The sequence below is a fragment of the Parus major genome, chromosome 1A (genome assembly GCF_001522545.3).
Source record: "Parus major isolate Abel chromosome 1A, Parus_major1.1, whole genome shotgun sequence".
NCBI lineage: Eukaryota > Metazoa > Chordata > Aves > Passeriformes > Paridae > Parus > Parus major.
In genome coordinates, this window is record NC_031773.1 from 40,632,944 (window position 1) to 40,656,187 (window position 23,244).

The 23,244-nt window shown below is 37.5% G+C and overlaps 1 protein-coding gene across 2 annotated transcripts in view; it reads right to left on the minus strand.

Annotated features, from left to right (window-relative positions):
* Positions 1-5,274: 5,274 nt before the first annotated feature.
* Positions 5,275-23,244, minus strand: part of KITLG (KIT ligand) — a 56,215-nt gene continuing 38,245 nt past the window's right edge. The window contains exons 4-10 of one of the 2 annotated variants that reach the window (XM_015629187.2): positions 22,098-22,277; positions 20,105-20,267; positions 19,148-19,243; positions 12,521-12,630; positions 11,935-12,011; positions 10,437-10,520; positions 5,275-9,259 (exon numbers count right to left, since the gene is read on the minus strand). In XM_015629187.2, the coding sequence (XP_015484673.1) occupies positions 10,481-10,520; positions 11,935-12,011; positions 12,521-12,630; positions 19,148-19,243; positions 20,105-20,267; positions 22,098-22,277 (666 nt within the window). In that variant the 3' untranslated portion in view covers positions 5,275-9,259; positions 10,437-10,480. The remainder of the gene's footprint in view (positions 9,260-10,436; positions 10,521-11,934; positions 12,012-12,520; positions 12,631-19,147; positions 19,244-20,104; positions 20,268-22,097; positions 22,278-23,244) is intronic. The other variant, XM_015629188.3, reaches the window with a different exon arrangement.

Here is a 23,244-nt window from a genome sequence, read left to right on the forward strand (position 1 = left end):
AAAACCATCAGGGAATTTGGCAATAATCTTGGACTTCATTCAGTCATACTGACTTCGTGCATTGTTACTTATCTTTTTTGTTTTCTTTAGAAAAGGTGCTTTTATTTTGTTGCTTTCATTTTTAATGTTGGGAATGAGGGACCTGTTCCCCATCCTGCCCCAGTCCCATCATTGCACACAAGAAGAATATATCCCTCCTATTACTCAATAGCTAAATCTCTAAAGCATGTCTGTGAAGGAGGGAAAATTAAAAGCCTTCTCAATCCCCTGCTCACCAAACTGGGTGCATGGCCACGCTTCTCTCCCCCTTTGAATCTGGCTTGCTGTGCAAAATGTAGTGCAGTACTCCTGAGACCAGGGCAGATGGAAGCCAAAGACTGGCACTGCACGGCTTCCCACAGCCTGTGGGGCAGACCTGATGTTGAGGTGTGAAGAAGCAATGGACAGTGTTTGCCTCCAAGGACATATGCCTTTGTGTCTGACTGGTCAGAACATGCAAGCCCTGCCTGCATGGCCATAAGAAGGTGTAGAAGGTGCTGGAATGGGTGAATTGCATGTCTTTGGTCTGGAAACACGTGCCTCAGTCAACACAGCAAGGTTTAGTAATGGACACGGAGTTTTGGGTGGGAAGAGCACAGAGCTTGAATTGACCCATGGTTGGATAGGCAAGGGCCACAGGAGGTGATGGGGATTCAGCAAGCTGAAACCCAAAATGGATGCAGTCAGTCTGAGAAAGATGAACAAGTAGGTCACCAGAAGGAAAGGTTAGACTTCAGTCAGTCTGTTCAGGAAGTTCTATCAGCAGGAACCCTATGAGAGAGGACTGCACAAAGAAACATCTGACTAAATTGACTAGTTCCTGCTATCTTAAATCTGATGGGCAAATATTTTTAGAGGAAAACAGGGTAAACATATTTATTCAGCATAAACTGTTTGTTCTTCTGAGGAAAATTGTGGGAATTTTTGTGCTCTCAGCTGGCACGCATACTGCTGTGCAGTGCAGTTTGCAGTCAGACTAGCAGTACCCCGGTTATAGCTGACCCCAGAAGTCTCATCTTTTGCTAAACATTTTGAAGTGTTCTCTTCCTAAATACTAACCCAATTGTTTACTGTCTACAGAAAAACTGCTAATGGTAGGGCTGCTAACTACTACCAGGATACACGATGCTTTAATTGCAGAGTATGACTCAAGAGGAGAGCACTGGGAGTCTGGGTGGGGGCTGAAGGAGGGCCTGGATAATGACAGGACACAAAGGTGTGTATATGCAAGACAGGAAACCTGGGGCTTTGCCCAGTTTCCAGTTATAGTCCAGGTTGAAATACAGAAGATCAGTTATGCAACCTGGAGCCATATTTTTGGCCCTCAATGAAATAACGTTGGTGGCCTGTATGGGAATATAAATGGATTCATTCCCTGAACCCCCAGGGAGCATGGTAGGTGTGTGTGGTTCTGGCACAGGCAGCCATGGAGCAGGAAGGGAGATGGTACTGAGCTGCCAAAGGCTGGGGAGCACAGCACAGCGTGGGATGCCCAGCAAACCTTTTGATCAGTACATGGAACTTGGCAATCCCGAGGCTCGCTCTTGCCAAGGGTTGGATTTGTGAAGAGATTCTGTGACATGCAGCCATTCCTTCAGGGTATATGATTGAAGTTCATGGCAGTTATCTGATTTGCTAAAAAAATTTGCTGCATTCAAGCACTGCCTCCTCCTCCACCCACACCAGCACCCCTCATCCCACACACGTGCACACTACATTACAGGTACATTAGGAAGCCCACTTAAACTTTGCTATGTATGTGTGCTGTTTCTATTTGAAATGCAGTGATTACTCAATTATGGTGTTTAATAGCATTCTTCATCCCCACAACTCTTTGTTTGATCCAAAGGTTAGAGCATTTAAAATATCATCAACAAAACACAGTGCTTACTGACTGAGGCAACTGGATTCCTCTGGAGCAATATGAAACAAGATTGAACAACAAACTGCCAAGTGGTACCACTATGTCAATGAGATACTTTCTTCTCAACTTCTGGCAAAGGAGTAATTGCCTCTAAGAATTCATTGCTTTATTCTCAGGGATGATATTTAAAAGATTTAGATGCTATGCCTCTGCATTCACTGATGCTATTAATCGGTTTTGAGACACATCCCCATTTTGTCATTTCTAAAGGTGAAGGCTGTTCTGTGTTTTGTTAATGATGACAGCAGTGCTGAGAAAAAGGAAGGTCTAAAATATTTGACTTTAAGAACATGACAGATTAAATAACCTGAGGGGTCCTAATAATCATCATTCACAATGTAGGAGATGACAAGGGGAAATTTCTAAGATGACATTTTGTCACTTGTGGTAGTCACTTAAAATGACAAAAGCTATACATTCTGCTCTGCAGCTTCTTTACTCTAATTGGGCCAATTTTGCTATCATGCTATTATCCAGCAGAGCAGAACTGGTGACAAACAAAGAGGCTTTTGTGATCTCAGCTGAATATTTTTCCATGAGCTGAAGAAAATATCTTGCCAAAAGAGAATGAAAGTTGTCCCCACATTTTGTGACTGGCCAGAAACCTAAGGCTCATGTCTGTCTGGAGAAAGTATCATCTGTATTTTTAGTTCCTGCTTGCATATGGAGGGATTTTGCAGAAGTGGCTACAAGTCAGAGGAACTATAATTGCATTTGGGATTTTTCCCAAGTGAAATAGTGAATTAGGTGAAATAACTTATCTTGGGATACGGCGTGGGAAAAAGAGGGCTAAACTTCCCTTCCACACTCTCCGCAATTTTGGCAGCCTGCTTTAATTCAACCATATTTTCCACTATGCACCAGCACATAATAATTCCCTTTAAGTATGTGATGACACAAAACTTGATTGTGTTAGCACATGCTTCTTTGTAGCTATTGGGAAACTTCTAAAAGCGTTTGAACTTTGGGAGAAAATTTATCATCAAGAGCTACATTGAGAGTAGTAAGGACGTGGTTCTATAAGCTGTTAATGTAGTGTGAAGTCCTGAAACGACTCATCTTGTTAAGATGTAAATATATCTATTATCATTCAGAAACTTTGGGCCAAAATATATGTAGTAACACATATTTGTTAGCATGGAATAAAATTATACTGGAGTGTAACATGGAGTGTATGTGGAATGGGCATATATCCAGCTCATCTAAAAACAGTCATTTCATGGGAGTGTTAAGCTGTTAAAACGTATTGCTACTAAGAAACAGTTGTTTATAATAATAATAAGCATTGTTTTTCTGCATGACAGAAGTAGGAAAATGTCATTATTAATGCTGTCCATGATTTGAACAAAGATAGTCTTTGTTTCTGTCTACTGAACAAGATATTTATATTCATTGTTTTTGAGAAACTAAAATTGGAAAACTGAAGGTAAATATTGCTCTCAATCCTTTAGCACATTTAAGTCTGCGGGGTTCAGATTAAGCAGTGGTGGTGGTGTTGTGCATTTAGTCAGCACTATGTAAGGCACCCAATATTGTAAAACAGACTACCAAAAATATTATGGTTGTGTCACTTTGGCTGAAGAGCTGCATGTTTTCCCAGACTTTCTCTCTTGCCCTTTACTCCATCTGCATATGCTACAATTCATAGAATTCTACATCAGCTTGGGTTGGAGAAGCCTTTTAGAGACAATCTAGAACAGCCTCCTTGAAATGAGCAGGAACATCTTCAGCTCAATCAGGCTGCTCTGAGCTCTATTCAACCTGACCTTCAATGTTTCCAGAGAACCTCTCTGGACAACCTGTTCCAGCATTTCACCTTTCTGACTGTAGAAAATTCCTTCTCTATATCTAGGCTGAATCTATTATCTTTTGCTTTAAAACCATTGCTCTTTGTCATATTGCAAGAGTTCCTCCTAAAAATTCACCATCTTTCTTGTAAGCCCCCTCTAAGTAGTAGAAGGCTGCCATAAGCTCTCCCCAGAACTTTCTCCTCTCCAAGCTAAATAGCCCCAACTCTCTCACCCTTTCTTCATGGAAACATATTTCATCCCCCTAACCATTTTTGTGTTCCTCTTCTGGACCCTCTCCAGCAGGTCTATGCCTCTGCTCTGTTGGGGCCCCAGAGCTGGATGCAATACTTCAGGTGGAGTCTCACCAGAGTGGAACAGAGCAGAGGGCCAGAGTTACCTCCCTCAACCTGCAGCATGCCATACTGCCTGTTTATGCAGCTCGACATACATTTGAGACCAGTCAGCTTGGTGCTGTCTGTAAACATGGTAAAGCAGTGCTTGATCCCTTTTTCTGTGACATTGATGAAGATATCAAGCACAACCCTTCCCAATAGAGACCTTTGAAGGACAACTCTCGCCACCAATCTCCATCTGGACATTGAACCAGATTGAGTTACTAGCTCCTGACTTCAGCGAGTTTTGTTAGCTAAGAGTGTTTGCGTCTCATTTCTTGGTATCCTACTGTTACTTCTGCCTCCTGAATTTCAAGGTCAAACTGGAGTTTTGTTGCATTAATGAAGCTTCCTCATGAAGTATCCTTGTTTCCAACCCAGCAGCTACATGGTACTCATGTAGCCTTAGATGAATTGAGTGCCATCCTACTGCTGGCCCGCCTGAGCCTCCAGTGCTGCTCCTCAGGGCATGACTCCTGCTACACCATCAGGGAGGGCTGCTCCATCAACTCCATCAAGCCATCAACTCTGCGCTTCTGGCTGTGTTCAGATCAGCAGCCATAGCTTTCATTCATAGCCATACCCCAAATTCTGACATCTCCCCTGTTCCCCTGTGTCCTAGTCCATTAATCCTGCTCTACTCTTCCTCATCAGTCCTGTTTGTACTTTATCCTTATTTACAAATCTCCCTGTATCTACCCACTGCAACTTCCCCTCTTTCTTCCTCTTTCTTCATTAATTCTCTCTGAGGCAGGCTGAAAGTCTCAGCAGGTTTACCTCTTTTAGCTGGCATCTTTTCATTCTCTCTCAGGAATGAAGAGGTGCCAAAGCTCCTTGAGGAGCTCAGGTTTTTTCCTCCCAAACCCATCCCCTCCCAGATTTCTTAGCGAAAAAACACAGTAAACTGCTGAAAACTTACAGGAAAGATGCCATCCTTACAGGATAACCTCTGGTTTCTGCTGAAAGATCCTGGTAAATGCCCCTCACTTCAAAAGAAGTGCATCAATACAAAATGTCTGCATCAAATGAAGGAGTCTGTATCAAATAGCACACGTTCTGACAGAGAATTCTTTCAGATGATTACACTTAAAAATGTCTTAACTGACACATGTAATATACTAATTATTTGACAGTGCATAATATCTTTATTTAGAACAATAAAGCATATGTATATAATGTAAATTCAAAATCTGAACTGATATAAAAAGGGATCTGGGAAAACATCTATCTTTAAGAGAACACATATGTACATACACATCACAATTTATAAACTCTGTTGATTACCTTCAGTCAGAATGTAACTATGCAAAACTGTGCTGACATTTACATTAAAATAAATGAATCTGCCCATTATGCAACCAGTAAATGTCTGTGTCTCTATCACTAAAGAGTCTGAAGCTTCTGCGTTCCATTAATTTGATAACAAAATAGCAACTTGACACCATTACTGTAAATCTGCATTTAAGACAATTGAAACAGATTCCTGAATTGAAAAATGTTGGATAATTCTTAAATATAAATCTAACTCAAAATATCAGTATTTTATGAGTACGGTTAAATTTTCAATTTAATAATTCTATTTTGTGTACTGAACAGTTTCAGCATATTATGTAGAGCAACAGAAAAAACAGAGCTGCTGCAGATGAGAATCTAAAAAATGTGCAGGTTTTACAGATACTCCATAGTAAAGCACTTGCTTATAAAATGACCTTGTGATGAAATAAGTACCATTAACTCATCCAAGTAAACACACATCTAAAGTAGAACAGTTACTCAGTATGACTATCTGCTTTTTTATTCTCACAAGGCCACTAGTAATTGCATGCAAATTCAACTATTTCAAAGGAAACCTAAAAATGTTATGTTTCTCACCAAACCACAGATATCCAAAAGCCAAATCTGGTTGACTTTTATATAAAAAAATAGAACCCTTTTTTCCCCAATTTTATTTTAAGAGGGAGGGCGTTGATTTTCCAACAGTATTAATGCATGGGCTCTGTCTACCCAAAAAGAAGATTGAAAAACTGATCACTCTTTAGAAATTAAACTTCTTTAGAAGTTAAGAAGCAATTCAAGGTCTATTTCTGCCACCCCATCTCCAGCTGAAGAGTACCTTAATCTATTTCCATTGATTTCAAAGATGTCTCACAAGTCAGTAGTCTTTCAGAATCTCACTGATGTCCCAAGTAAAGATCTCCTCAGTGGGCACAGAAAGTTCCCAGTAAATTCACAATTCCACTTCAAAGTGCCATGCCATCTGGTGTATCCACGGCTGTCCAGAAGTCTCCTTCTGCTTTGAGAACACCCCATCAGATCTCTCTTATGTTCAGATCTCTCAAAAGGAGGGCACAGAATGGGAAAATCATGTGGTCCAACAACAGTTCTGCTACTCCAGGCGTCATAGGACTTCCGAGCACATTCAAAGAACAATGTTTGTGATGTAAAGTCAGAAGTTTATACATGAGCTTTCTTGTTGTTCTCATATAAATTAAAATTTACCTTGCTCCAAAGAAGAGATTAAAGTATGACATTATTTGGAAGTGACTTACTTTAAGATGTTTTTGATCTTGTTTATTGTATGTTTCAATTCATAATTGATATTTTCTATAGTGCTGAAGATTAAGAAGCCTAAAATATTGTGCTTTTGAATATCAAAGTATAATTTGGGGCACACTAATATGACCCAAATTATCTGTTATTATTTGATTTTCTAGAAAGAATTCATTTAGAAAAATGAACATTTTTTATCAAAATGAACATTAATAAATACAAGATTTTGGTTTTACTGAATCTAATAAAAAAATCCCAAACCTCAAATGCATAAGCTAGCCTCAAGAGCACGTTGTATGAAGTATTTAAGGTTTTCATACAATGTATAAGGATAATCACTTCCATTTACTGTGAATACTTTTCCATTCAGTCAAAACCAATACACGGTCATTCTCTGCATTACCAATAAGGTGCAAATTTCAATCAGTTAGTTCATGCTGACATTTCTTTTAGGGTAACTCTTAAATAAGTTTGAAACTCAGAGTCTGGGGGCCTTTTGAGTAAAGAACTACATTGAGCCAAAGGACACTCAGCTGAGGAATTCCATTGTTTGAGGAATGTACTTGCTTTTTAGAAGTGATGAGCAACCCTAGTTATTAACTGGTGAGTGCTCCAGCATCTTCAGAATAAATATGAAGGTCTGATTCTGACACTGAGCTTCTTTTGATCCAGTCTAAGAGAAGCACCTCAGGTGACATAAACCCCAAAGTTATCCTTAATGGAACTATGATAATTTATACCAGCTGAGTAGGACTTGAGGACCCTTTTCTGACAAACATGAAGTGCAAAAAGGGCCTGACTATAAATAAAAATTCCACATGATCAAATTCTTCCATCAGTGAATTTATGAGAAATTTCAACTTTGATTGCAGTAGGGTCACAATTCCACGCAGTGTGGTTACATGCCACATCATTCAGTATGGTAAGCTTCTGAGATTTTTTTCTTTTTGTAAGTATGAAAGACAGTTTTACCAATAATACACACACACATACACACACACACACACACATACACACACACACACACAAACACACACACGTATATATTATATGTATGACATATTCTTTTTATGCATGTTTCTCAGAAAATTGAGCAGAAGATTAAAACTTTCACAAGAACTCTTAAAAAATTTAGTAACTATACATTTTAAGGAGAACTCCAACTTTATGCAAAATTGTAAAAGGGTTGTTTTTGGTTTTGGGGTATTTTTTTTAAGTTTTCAAGTTATTTAACCTAAAACTCTTGCTGACCTGGTCAGTATCACAACTGATGACAGTTTGTCACTTCATGTGAGCCTCTACCCTTTACCCTTCTGAATTACCACCCCTAATACAGGTAAATAATTCTTATTCATTATCTGGGAAGAGAGAATATGAAAAGATGCACAACTACACTTATAGCTTTTACCACGGTATTTTTAGGATTTACTTGAAAATGCACATCTGTACATCAGTCCTGTTCATATTCCATGGATACTGTAACAGTAATAGATGCAGAAGACAGGTGGGAAACAAAGCCTTTCTCTTTTGTTTCAAAAGAATTAACTTTCAAGAGTGGAGAATGCCAGGATATTAAAGCTTACTAATCACTTAAAACACAATGCAAGCATTAATTACAGCTGATGTAAGTAAAAGCTAAATACACTCTCAGGATCTTTCAGATTTTCTATGCTATACATTTAAAGACAAAGTATCAATGGCATGCATCTTCAGAATTTAAAATGCATTTCACAGGTTTGTCTTTATTGTGACATTTGAACGCAATTCAGACTCTTTACATTGCCTTAGCATGACTGGAAATTTCACCAGTGTTCACATACCCAGCAGTTACTCTTAATTCTTCGAAGCTCCATGAAGTACATTCACCTCCTTTTTACTTTGTCTTCATCCAGTATTTGCTGAACAGAGACCACCAACGCTGAAGATTTCTTGAGGCTTTCTGGGGTGGGCAACCAGCCACCTGGCACCCGGTAGAGACCACGTGTCGCTGTACACACAGCCTTTGACAGGCATGAACACAGCTCCTTATAAGTCTAAGTCTAGAACAAGAGCTCATGGCATGACTTTGCTTTCAAGTTTTATATACAATATTGAAGAGTATGTTATCTGTATCCATTTCTGCATTTTCTGTCAGTTCAGAGACCTTCATCTGAAGACATCAATTTAAGGTAAAGGACACAGAGTTTAAATTAAGGATGCAAAGGTATTTATGATTTGCAATGATTACACACAGTTGGAGGCATTTGAAAGATGCGTTTTTTGTTCAGGACATAGTTTGTTTGCCAGAGTCAGCTGAAAGTATTAATGCAATTTTAAAACCTCAAATGTCACACAAGGTAGATATTCACATAAGATACAGTCCTGCTAAGTGCACACTCTTCTTGTCATCGTTCAATTCAGTGTTGGTTTCACAGTAACAAACACAAATTGTCCTCATTTCTGTATCATGTCTATGGAGTCATGGGCAGCAACAACAGATGCAGACTCAGTCTGTCACTCCAGAAGGAATACGAATGTGCTTAAAGCTGCTTCATTTATGAAGCGAACATGGAACTGTTACCTGCCTGAAGAGAAAAAAAGAAATTCTGATTTTGTTATCTTCCCTTTCTGTATTACTAAGCAGTAGAGCTTTTCACAGAGATAAAACATAGGTATTTTTTCCTTACAGTTTTGGAAATAAATTTAATGACACTTGCATAGAGATTTCTTTACTCAGAAAGAAAAATGTTATAAGGTGTATTTTTCTGGTCCAAGAACACACTTGCCTGCAAAAGGTGATTGATGTCATCTAAGGTAATGGAACAACCCTCATGGTTTTACAGAACTGCTATGTTTGGGCATTTTGGTATCGGCAATCTCTGGCAGCAAACTTCCCTTTGAAGTCATCTGGACAAACCAAACTGAGAATCTTTGGAAAAATGGAACAATGTGTCCCATGCAGTGACAACTTTCCTTTTCAATGAGCACGTGGTAGAACAAAGCACTTAAGAACACTGAAAAAACTCTCAAGTTGTAGCTAAGGCAATCATATTGAATACCTGAGAGAAACTGCTACAGGATGAACTGTAAAACTGAGATTGTCTGTTATGCTCTTGGGCTGCTCTTTCCACTTATGATAAAAAACAAAGAGTTCAGTGCTGTCTGAATTTTCCAGACTCTTACATAGATGCCATGGGCTAAATACAGCACAGTTTCTGTAACAAGAAGCATCTTGCCAGAGAAGTGCTGCTCTGTAGAGGACAGCTGGGACTGAGAAACCTCACTCACCTTTGCTGTTCCCTCTTCCGTACTAAAGCAAGACTGATGTATCTGATAAGGCTACAGGGACTACAGAAATGTGCTGACTAAGCTACAATTAATAAAAGCTCAGCTCTACTTGGCATACTCTCCTACACTCACCTGCTAATTTTAGCAGATTGTGTTTTTTGGTTTACATTGCTTTGCAACAGCTGAAGTGTAATAGCTGAAGGCTTCTCTGTATCAGCTCTAACACCGAAAAGGAGCTGTTCTTTATTCTGAAATCCTTGTAAATTTAATTTTGAAGAATTCAAGTTAAAAATCAGAGGTCTAAATTAATGATACAGAATTAATTAAATTAGCTGCTAAAGATATTATACACAAATGACACCTACTGATAGCAAGACTTCTTTTTTTTCTTGAAAACAGACTCTGAATCACTGTATATTGCAGCAGCTGAAAGTAGTTAAGTCTATGGTAAAACTTTCACCATCACCAACTTACCAGTACACGAAACAGTAACAGTGTAGAGGGAGAAAAAGCAACAGCTACACTTGTAGATGTTCCTTTTCTTTTTGCTGCAACACACTGGAAACAAAAAGGTACTTTATTACTACAGTTATAGTCTTTCAGGGAAACAGAATAGAAGGGTTTGTAAATCAGTTAAAATAAAAAGAGAACCCAAGGAATTATAATTTATATTTGATATTAGTTCTTCCTACTTATAGATGAACATTTCTCAGGGAGGGGAAGTTGTAATATTCATCAAAACACATGCCATACATTTAAGAAGATAGAGAATACAATCTGTTTCAAGTTCCACAAAGGCCATCTCCTGCATTTAACTGTTTCATCTTTTCTTCATATAGAAAAAAAACTTTTGTATTTTCTGTGAAGTTAAAAGGAAGATGTATGTTCCATTTCACACCATTTAACACGTATAAGGATGACATCCAGAATGAGCTATTTGTAGCAACTAATATGCTTGGTGAAATGGATACACAGTCATCTATTCCATATACTGTATATTAAGTAAATTTGTTTAAAGAATTGATTATTTTAGCAAGCTTAAACACTGAAAATTTCAGCTCCTGTGACAAAACTGCTAGATCAAAACCTTGCCTATTTGTCCCTTCACCAATGGGCAGCACCAGGCATTTCACTCAGTGTGAGAACACTACAGGACATGTCCTTCTGCCACCTGCATCAGATCTTTCCCTAAGTCTAAAATAGTTAAAATCTGACCAAACATCATGAAATACAAAGTTAAACAATACTCTCAAAATGCTTTAGCATAGACTATTTTTACTTAAAATTTCCCTAAGTCCTTTGCTGGATTTCACAGAATTCCTCACCCAAGTCATGTCCAAGGAACTTCAAAGCTTCAAACTCTTATTTCTGAGATATATTTGATTGGCTGAGAACTTTTTCTCTTTAAAAATCAGATAAATGAATGTATAAGTAGGAAGAGAGCTGTGAGTCATTTCAGGATGACCTTAAGAAGTTATTAGCATTTGAACGAATTGAATTAGCATTGAAACATAGTACCCTGGGGAATGTAAAAAAAGTTAACTTTAAAAATGTTATTGTAAGAGGTATTTAAAAGTATTTAGGGGCACAACCAGAAAGACATTGCTTTCTATTTATTTCCATAATTTTGACCTAGCTTTGCACTACAGAGCAAATAACAGCATTTACCTTATTTTGCTCCTTTCCCTATTGGTCTCCTTTCTCACAGTGGAAATAAAGACAGACAAAATAATGTCCCCATAATAAAATGCTGTATGCAGAACTATCCTCCATATCAATTTCTATGTTTAAACCAGAAAGTCCTTTAAAGGGAACACTCTAAGCACATATTTTACCTCTGCAGCAAGAGCTTGTTTGGGCTGCCCCAATAATGTTTGGGGCTGTTTTTGTGTTTGTCACAGAGCTAAACAGGAAGTAGTTCTCAGAGATAAAATTACATATGTAAATACAAATTTTAAGTGAAACAACATACCTTATCTCATTTTCCTCTTGATAGTCATGACACTGTGTAGTTTCATCACTTTCTGGTCTGGATTTGGGATGTATTTTCTAGGAAGAAAATGCACTAAATATAAATATTCTAAAACTATAAATATTCTAAAGCTTTCTTTAATAACTAAACAGTTATATGTTTTCATTTGCTTCAGTTTTCAATATCAAAGTCCTCTTCCAAAATGTAGGCCAAATCTTGTCCTATAACATACATCTACTACTGATATAAATTTTGCTATTGAAGTTTCTGTATTGTATGCAGGGGCATAGCAGCCAAAAGCAAAAAAAATTCCTTTCTCAATATACAATAGGAGAAATGGAAAATGGGGTGAATCTCATGATTTTTGTTTCCAATTACAGAGCGATCATGTTGATAAGGAAGGATTTGCTTTTTGATGATGGAATTCAAGAATTTGACACACAGATTTACATCTGCAATTCACAGTTAAGTGAAGATCAAAAGGGATCTCTTGCTTTCAAATACAGAATGGTTCTCTTATTCCCACCTCCCTACAGCTAAGAAATGTAGCATCACTATGTAAACAATTATATGTAGTATCTCTTACCTTCCAGTATATGGCTCCCAAAATAAAGCCAATAAGGAGAGACAGCAATGATGTCAGAGCTATGCTGATCCCTTGCAGGCTGGAGCTGCTAATGAAGCCAAGTGCTTCTTCTGTAATTAAAGATACTCTCATTAGTGAAGACAGATTTATAACAGAAAACTGTCTTCAGGGCAACACTATTAGCAAGAGCACTTTCATGCACCACCTACATAACAGCATCTTAAATAGCAGAACAGATACTTCAAAGTGCAATGTACATGAGATGTACTTCATACAAAATCTTAGAGGAAATTTTTGACCACAAGGATGCTCCACCTACTTCTGAAACAACAGTGATGAAAACTACCAACACCAAATCTCTTTTTACCATTTGTAGAGAATTATCTCTTTCCCACACTTCAAAGTTTTGTATTTCTTAATTTTTGAAAGTCTTTGAAACACAAAGAAACTATTTGGAAAAGAATATATGTTAATTCGTGAATTTGCATTAGTTCCATCAGAGATCTCCCACTGACTGCAGGCACTTTGCCTTGCCACTAATCAATGACTAACATGAGAGCTCTCAAGAGAAGTTAATTTAACAGAATAAGCCCGATCACTTCCAAAGCTTCCTGGAAAGTTACTGCCGACTTCAGCAAGATCAAACCCTTGTACCTTGAGGTTTAACCGTGTGTTATTTGTTTATAAGTATTTCTTGATAGCTTTTAACGTTTTGTACAGAAGAGCATCAATCCTATTATTTTATGTACATGAATAATTCCATTCCCCTCACTGGGACCTGCAAGCATGCTGAAACTAAAATCTGGCCCTTCAGCTATTTCATCAAGAGCAGGATGTGGAAAGTCCTACAGAGTCACCTGGGGACCCTCCTTCTGAAATGCAAAGTGAACCTCAGGAGACTGGTATTTTAGACATTGTCCACCCAGTTTTGGTTCATTTTAAATTGGGTGTCTGCAGCTCCAATGGTGGGTGTATGGACAGATTACAGGAAAAGAACCAAACTGTAACCACTGGAAAAGTGTATGTGATTGGATACACAGAAATGAAAATGAACTGACAGCACTCAAAATTTGTGTGACTCATGCAAACAGTAAATGTCTAAGCACATACAGGATGATATACTGGGTCAAACAATATGTGTTTAGTACATTATTAAACAGCCTTCAAGAAAATAATTTGGTTTAGAAAGGAGCGCTCTTATAATGAACTAGAGTTTCATTTTCAACTCTCAGATTTTCTTGTTAAATTAGTTCAAGTTTTAGACAAATATTCTTTTTATCTCAGAAATTCAGCTGTGTTTTCTAGGGTCAATGTAGGTGGAAATAAAAAAACAACATAAAGTCTCTATCTTACATATACTACATATATCTCTGTGCCCCAAACACTGTTTACAAAGTCTAGGTTCTGACTGTAGCGGCTTGAGTTGCACTTATATCTGGTAGATTTAGCACACTAAAAGGAAACATCAGTCAAGCAGAACCAATGCTAGTTTACCGTGACAGAAATCTGTCTACAGAAGGGAAAGATAGCGGGCAAAATTCTACAGAGGTGAACATCAGCTGAAAAAGAGAGGCTACTGATTAGTCTGCCTCTGTCTGCTCAGACATTAAAGCCAAGAGCAGACATTAACTGGGCGACATAACCTTTCTAACTTTCTGTCCCAGATTAGGCACAGTGGATGTTTGCTTGCAGAACTGATCTTCAAGAAAACTGGGCAAACTCAAGTGGACGGAACCAGCCTGACCAACTCCAAAAATGCTCTCCTGTTGTTTATCTGAATTGTATTCTCAGAAGAAAATTCTGATATTGCTCTTGTGCTCTATGCAGGTAAAAAGCAATCCTCATTTGCCTAATGCCATTCTTCTCAGTGAGAGACTGCTGAGCTTTACAACTAAATTATGTAAATCATATGGGGATGGCCACGTTTTCTGGATTTCACCCTGCAGACTTCAGAAAAAGATTAAAAAGTGAAATAAAAATCAAAGGAAAGACTCTTCAGGTCATGTAGAGCAGAATGTGTTTGATAACATGTTATGGTAGAGGTTAGAGGTAACTTCAAAAACCCTCTGCCTACCTCTGCAGTGCTGGGCAGCATGTCATGGCAAGCATGCTGGTTTTTACATGAACTACTAGAGAAATGTTCTGTATGCAGGGTAATCAGTGATAAATCTGTACCTTTGTTTTTAACTGCATTTTTCACAAACTCATGCAATTTAAGACAACAGAAGAGACCCCTTTACAATGAGGTATCTAAAACTGGAAAAATATGATTTCTGAAAGTTATCTCCAGTGCAGATGATTTCTTCATCATCTATGGAAAACTGAAAGGAATTTATAATTATCTTTCTTTGTGGGGAAATGCAATCCAGGGACTGAGCCTAAATACAGTCCCACTGTGACACTCTCCTTAATCTCCTTACCTTTTAAAAATCACCACAGATTTTTTTTTTTTTTTTCAAAACCTGGCAGTGTATGAATTAAGTTGGAAGTTGAGTAACCCTTAAAAAGCAAGCAACAGATTGCTTTTACTTAATTTCACTTTCAAGTCCAGAAAAAATTCTCTTGAAAGATCTGGGTAGAATGAAATGAGTCATGGCAGGTTTCTTCTGTGCCTTTTATTTATATTAAAATTTATAACAGAACAGGCTGAAGAATTTTCAGTCTGGACCTCTCAGGGACTTGTGTCTTAATGAAGAATAGGGAGAGAAGGAAAGAAAGCTGGCTACCACAGGAACCTTTTCCTCTGTTAGAAACTTTGGATCTACACAGAAAGATTCTGATTCCCATCAGTTGTAAAGGCAGAGCAGGATAAGGAACAGCAGGAACCAGGTGTACCAATAACTTTATCAAATCTTTGGGCAATGCCAAAGGATCTGCTGACTCTATCCAGAAGAGTGAAAAAGGGGAGTGAACACGGGCCAGAATCTCTGAGATCTCTCACTCTACATCTTGTGGAAGATTCCCTAAGGAAGTGATCTCATTTGATGCTGATTTATGTATAGTCTTCATGGACATTGGGATGTTAAGCTGTAAACAAAATATTTTTACATTAAAAGCCACTTAGCTACACAATGAAATTATTGAGCTGCTTCCTACCTTGAGCCATGTGTGATTATGATTGAAAGCACTGGCTTAATTTTTTTTTTTTTTGCCATAAATATCTCAAAGGAATTTTCAGTTTACCTCTGCTCAGTTCCAACACAATTACCACAAGATCTTATCTGTAAAAATGCAGAGCAGCTCTCACCTTTTCATTAGGGTTTTCCATTAGCTATTAATTTGGAACAGAGGAACAAAAAGACAGAAGGCAGCACCAATTGCATTAAGCCATGAGTGAACATTTTCAAATTGTTGTGCAATTACTGAATTAAACTATGGTATTTTTTTCTTAATTAAAAAAGGAGACCTTCTTCCTAATAACAGTTAAAGAGATTTCTGTGTTTACATGTTCTTTGAGCTAGTCAGTACTAAATAATAGGGCTAAATTATTATGAGGAAATTGCAGACAAAAATGGAAGGAGGCAACACTGAACTCTTCATGAAATTATGAAAAACGTTATGGCATTCAGCTGAAGAAATTTAGGCATAGCTGGTAAGTTCAAGCTTTGATCAGAGCAACATGAAATTCATTTGATGGGTTCAACCACTGAACAAAGAGATTAGGACTCAAGACTTCTTATGCTGACACTTCTTCTTTACATAGGATACAATCTACATTCTCTAGATTATGTGTGATATAATCATCCAGAGAAATACAAGCAAGACTGGAACTTTAACAGCTAATTGGAACTTCAGTGGACTACAGTCAGGTGTCATATAGAGGAAAAACCAAACCAGCCCAAATAAATTTGGGATGGTAGCAGTGGTCTTTTGAGAATTTTATGGGGGAAAGATGAAGTGGAAACATGTTACAAGTCTACATTCAATATTACAAGAATGAAAAAAAGGACATATACCATTCAAAAACCAATTAGAATAGCATAATTGTTCTACTTTTCATTTAGCTGGGCTAAGATTTTTGTGTATATTTGGTTGAGATTTTATTCTTTCATTCTATTCTTTCATTTTTTGTTGTGTAAGAAAAATGGAGTCGTGAAATCTGACTCAACAAAAGTAGCAAAAATAAAAATCCATAACTTAGCTCATTTACATACCATTTCTATGATAAATATTTCACCCATTATTTTATTAGATTATGCACTTCAGGTTTGCCTAACTTAAAATCAGAATTGGGGCAGTTCAAGTCATCTGACTACATAGACTTCATTAATAGTTTCAAAATATACTAATCTAGAGGGGTTCTTTTGCAAACACTGAATGCTTCTAAATGCCCTAGAAACTATTAAACCGAAAAATAACTCAAAACTGTTTAAAATTAAAGGGTTAATTAAAAAAAAATACTGTAGTTTGTGTCTGAATATGCTTTTTTTCAGGCTTCCCCTCTTCTCAAGGTTTTCCTTTCTGAAATTTGAATCTAGTGGTTCTTTTATGAGAACAGTACTAAAGCTAGGGGAATGCTGTGCTGGGGAGTCTTCAAAGGGGAAGTACTAAGGTTTATTCACTGTTGTTCCTTCCAAGAAGGTAAGGAGTAGCTAAAACCAAAATTTCCTCAGCAATAAAGTCAAGATAACACTAAGATTTGCACTAAAGGCCATTTCAGGGAATAAAACAGTGATGTCAATAAAGATTCCACAGCTCCCTCCCTGCAAAAAACCTCCAAAGGAGTAACTACAATGTAACCAGTCAGCATCCAAATTAATGTAATTTAATCTGATTATGTGTTCAAACTGTCCCCAGATGCAGCCAGACATGCAGACCTCATGTAATTTCTAAATAAGGCTGTTAACTGATATCCAATTTTCCAATAAATTGCTTAAGAGAATGATAATCAGTTAAAACACACCTGTACAGCATATGGTAGCCAAGCAATTTACTGAATTATTTTAATTAGGCTTTTTTTCCTACTTGATTATCAGTTCCAATTATAAAACAAGATTAATAATCCTGCTTCAGCACTCTCCTCCACAGTACAGATGTAGGTGCCACACTCCAGTGAACTGCCCAGCACCCCTCCTGTTACTGTACTTGGTCAAACTCCTTTCATCTGAACTGCTCCTGTAATCTGTCTCTCTTTTGGCTTCTTGATTCACTACCATTGCTTCAGGCTGTGACTGAATATTTTTCCTCTAGCAATGACAGCAAAAAATTATCACATGTTCAGACCTGAGAGATAGAGACAGGTATGCATTCTTTAACCCCTTCCTAGTGCCTCAGAGTTGGCCCTGGGCTCATCAGGTTATTTGCAGACATGTCTGTGACTTCCTGGCAAAGAATCTACGGCACTGTCTTTTTTCCAAAGACTCAGCCTGGCAGCCAGGAGTGGAGGGGGTTTTTTAATTCCTTCTGAGGGTTCTGGGCTATGATGACTTAAGACCTACTCTTAATTAGAAAGCAATCAAGAAGGGATTCAAATTTGACAGCAGTTGTCAGCCAACTACAAGGTAGCATGTATGGTGCTAAAAGCCCAGAAGGTAACTAGATTATACATTCCAAAGAGGAGCATGAGAAAAAAACTCAGGCCTAGTAGTAACTGTGTCACGACCATCAGGAGCTACCATTGTGCCCTCTAGACTACATCAGGCTGCCCCTCTGCACGTTTCCTTAAGCACAGGGAGTACCAGTCACATACTTCATCATCACACATTCAGATAACACAGATATTTGTGAAGTGAAAGGGGAAATTGTAAAGAGAGCTAGATGCACATTGTCATCTTGACGTGTCTGGGAAACAGGAACAAGGAAGCAACAAGGTTAAACTTTGATCACCATTTCAGGAGCCTCTAAGGAAAATCCCCTCTTGTTCACATGGGAAGCTCCAGACAGTGTTCACCTTGTTGTACATGATGTCACTAAAAGCCCTGAAACTTCACTGTTTCCTTCCACTTCAGATTCCTGTACCCTTTCTGATCTCGTGCGAGGCAATGTTGAGGCTCTGACAGCCACCATTCTGTTCTCTTATCAGAGAGTGGCCATATAGCGCAGTGACCAAGACAGATAAGAAAGATGGACATGAGTATGCCAGAGAGAAGATTACAGCCTGCCAGAAGGGTAGTGCCTTTGTCATTGACCCCAAGAGAAAGCATGCTGACTGTGGAGGTGGCCCTACTGCAACTACAGCAAACAAACCCAGGGACTGTCCTCAGGGCTGGGGCAAAGCTTGGGATGCAATGTACAGGTATCCTCTTTGTTCACGTGAGAACCTTCATCCGATCTAGGATAGCTATTCTGTTCACTTGGAGCAACTTCATTTTCTGAGTAAAAATGAGGTGTCTGGCCAAATTTGCTGAGGCCATATGACTAGTGAGACCTCATGACAGCCAAAACGAAGAGGCCTGCCCTCTCCAACTTGTAGAGAGCTGTCACATAATTGTAACTCAATAGCATCTCTACATTTTGATTAGATAAGTTCATTGCATTTCAGTATGACAGCTGAGAAACACATGGTACACCATCAGGAACATGTAACTTCCCATTAATTTGCACAATTAATGACATTCTTTTCCTCTGAGCTCTCACAACCAGCTAGCAGAACAAAACGGAGACATATATTCAATCACTTGTACTTACTGTTACTGTTAGTGCTACTGCCAATGCTGTCATTCCTAAGAGAGCTGGCAGCAACAGGAGGAAACAAAAATGTTTTTGTGACAGCGACTCTGGAATCTAAATAGAAAATGAATGTGTCAGAATTACGAAATTTAAAATACAGTTCCCTCTATATAAGATGGTGGGTACTGGGCTACTGTGATGTGGCTATAGGGCTGTTTTAAAAAGCTGGCTGTAGGACGGTTCATAAAGTGGATTAAGCCAAAAAAGGAAGTTTTATTAAGAGTTTTATTTATTTTATTATGCTGAGCTGCTGCTGAATAGCTAATCTGGAAAAGCAGTTGGTGCTTACAAATTCTTAGGTTATGGCACTGATCTGCTTCTAGTTATTACTGATGTAACTCTACAGCTGGACACATTGCCCTAATTAAAAAGCTAGTATCTGTCACTAGAGAGAGTAAAAGAAAAGGTAATATAAACCCTCCATTTATATGGAAGGATATGGAAGAGCTGCAGGAGCTTGACCTGAGCTCGTTAACATTTTTTAATGAAGTAAACATTGCCCTGTTCAGGAAAAATGGGATGAAATTGAACGTGACTTGAGGCTGCTGCAATTTACAGCTTGTCTTAACTTCCTCTCCTTTCAGCTGTGCAATCATAGGCTCTTTTACTGCTTTATAAAAGCATTTAGAGAAGACAAGAAGAACAATGTAAAAAAGACAATTCAGGATATATCTTGGATGAATAGAAACAGAGCAGCACAACGCAAGGTTATTTTGATTATGCTGAGAAATGATGTATCTAAGAGTGATGGCGCCAGAACAGAAACATAACCTTCAGTGTCAGTAGTTACTTAAATTTGCAGTAAAAAGGTGGCATGGAGGCATGGTATCAGATCCTTAGCATCTCTGAAATCCAAGGAAAATCACACATTTATATCTGCCTAGATTCTGCTCCCCAAAAAGACACCCCTCTTACCATTTTCCGGTGTTCCTACTGTTGAAGGCAGAATGCAGTCATTCTTATCCAATCTGTCTGCAGACTCTTTGTAGACCTCAATGGTACTATTAAAGTGCCTAAAAAAGTCCTCAGGAATGAAGTGACCTTCTTCATAAAGGTGACCATTTTCTTTTACAAAATCCTAGAGTAAAATATAGAATTCTGCTTGAAAGAAGGTCAAGGGAGATGCTCATTTTGACACCTCAACAAATGATAAAAATATCCAAAGATGATACAAAATCGTTTAAATTTTTAACCAGCAGACAACCAGATTAGCTGTATAAAATCTTCATAAAACATACAAGCCTTCTGATCCGAGGATTTCAAATTAGCTTTGCAAATAGAAATGAATTATTAATACAGTGTTGCAAAATTGCTAAGGAATGAAAGACAGTTTCCCATCCTATACTGAAAACCAAGAGACCTTTAAAATTCTCCTCATTAACAAAAACACCCTTGGTTTCACATTACTTTGGAAAGTTTCACGAGTCTTCTAATCTGAAGTCATGAACACAACAATCACTGGTATTGTCATTAAGAGAATGGGGAAGAGAATACAATAGCTGGGATACACCACTGCTCAAAAACAGGCTGAGATCCCTGATAACGCACCTAAAAATAAGAGCCACTATAAACAAGGAAGCCCAGTCACGCTGAGGTCTAACAGACAGGTTTGTTATGCCAGACTAAACAACATGATTGAGATCCATGTTGATTGATGGTTTTCTTCTTTTTTTTTTATGTCAGCAAGTCAAGTTTGGCCTGGGGTTACTCTGTACTCCCAAGAAGAAGGACAGTGGTTAGAACATGGTCTAAGTATGTCCTACAGAAAACCTCCTGGTTTTGGCTCCAAAGTTATTTTATGTTTGATGCTGAGAGTACTAGACTTAAGATCATTATTCTCTAAGGAAATCAATAGCTAGCTGTTTTGCTGAATTACAGGATATTTACTTTTCCATTCTACAAAATAAAATTCCTCTTCCCCAACCACATCCCAGATGAGTGCTTTGAATCATCAGGACTGAAATAGAAAAGAAAAAAAAATATATATACACTGAGGATTGGAGATAATTCAGTTTGAAATGGAAAAGTAGGGAATATCTAAATACTAAATAAATACTAAATGCTATCTAAAACAATGCAATGCAAATACATAGTGAGCTTCCAAGGTTATTTCACTCTAAATGCACCTGAGTGTTTTAGCTCATTTGATTTATTCTGGCTGTTGAAAAGGTGCAATTACAACAACTAAGGACTTAGCTAATAAAAATAACTGAACATGAAGATAAAATACTTGCTATAATAAACACAGTGGATTTTACCTGTTTTATTCAGTGGGACAAAACTTTGAACTACAGAATTTATTTTTAATTACTGGTACTGGTTTAATTACTGGTCAGATCTGGATAACTAGAAAATTAATTTATTCCCCTCTTCCCTGCCTGCACAGAGAATCAGACATCTCTTGAGTGAGAATCCTTCCAGCTGCTAGCAGAATCCAGAAACAGGAGGAAATGGACCAATATCCTCTGGTCTTTGCTGTGCCTTTGTATAAAAGAGTTAATTAAACCACGGAGAAGCTTTCACACACTGTGATACATACTAAGGGCATATTAATAACTTCAACTACATCATCTTTAAATTTACATTAAGATCACTAGCAAAATACACAAGGAAGATTTCTGCTGGTTTTAAAAAGACCAGAATGAATGAATGATCTTAAAGAAGATTGCTGCATTTCTGACTTTAAATAACTGCATACAGGTCACTGTAGATACTGTAATTCCTTGTAAGCCATTTTTCTTTGAAACAGTGCATTTCTAAACAAAGCAGTATTTCATATCCATGGAAATAGAAACGAAAACAAATCTAATAAAGCCTTGGATATTTCTAAACTATTACTGAATATTGTGCAACAGAAAGTAAAAAAATAAATATCCAGTACAAAAGCTGAAACTCTGTATAAGATTACCTTGTTTTTATCAAAAGCAAGGCATGCCATAAGATCATTAATTATCCTTGTGAGATTGTTGATGATTGAATAGTTGCTTAAAACATCCGACATATCTGGAATATCTGAAAATTTCTGGAGAAGATTATGCAGACTCCTTGAAAATTCAGGCACCATCAAATGCAACCAACAGTGATTAGGCTGACAGGGGATAAAAAGAAAAATTGATGTAAATTAAATATCAGACATTTGTAAAAACTGGTTAAACATCTCAATGTGCAAAAGTAAATTAGACTGTTTTTTCCAATTTAAACTATCTCAAAAGTATAAAGTACAATTCTTCTTTACTGTGGCCAATTTCCTTTTCAGTCCTTTTGGTAATATTTCTATTTTCACTGATACTGACATATTTATGGTTGTCAAAAGCCATCCCTTGATTAAATTCTCAATAAATGCCAAGTGTGATTGTGTTGAGCATTTGAGCCCTGGAACATGTTACTATGAACCATAGTCCATGCTTTCATTAAGCTACTTATTTTCTTATCAATTCTTACTGCCTAAACAATTCTTTAAATATCAGTTTTCATTTATTGTTGTTACCTTACATGACTCAGTTAACCCCAAAGATCCTTAATTTAAATTTCTTATCAGGAGGGTTTTCATAAAAATTTTGCATGAAATCCCTGTGTGCTTTTATCCACCTTTAAACTAGTTATATGGGTTAATTCATTCTCTTCAGCTTTTTCACTAAATACCATCACTGGGAACAGTTTCTGTATCTAAAAACCTTTTTTGTTCCTGAGTCTTTGATAACAAAAGTGTTCTGCACAGCCTGCCACTGTACACTAACACCTATGCAATTAGTTTGTGGACAAAGTTTGTATAGCTGCTCACATGACTGAGACCTGGTAATTCATCTTGCTGTCTTAGAGGAAGTCATTAACTTCTTTTACTTAGATATATATAACAGTAGTCAAATAGAGAAAAAAGTCACCCAGCCCAGGAAAATCCCTAATTCAGTATGATCAGCAAAAGTACAGGTAACTCATTAGTCAGAACTGCAACTTGTACCTTCCCAATAAAAGCTAAATTTTTAATGGCAAAGGTTATGAGAATTTATTCCATATATGACATTATTTTTCCAATATTGAAAATGTCTCATTAGAGT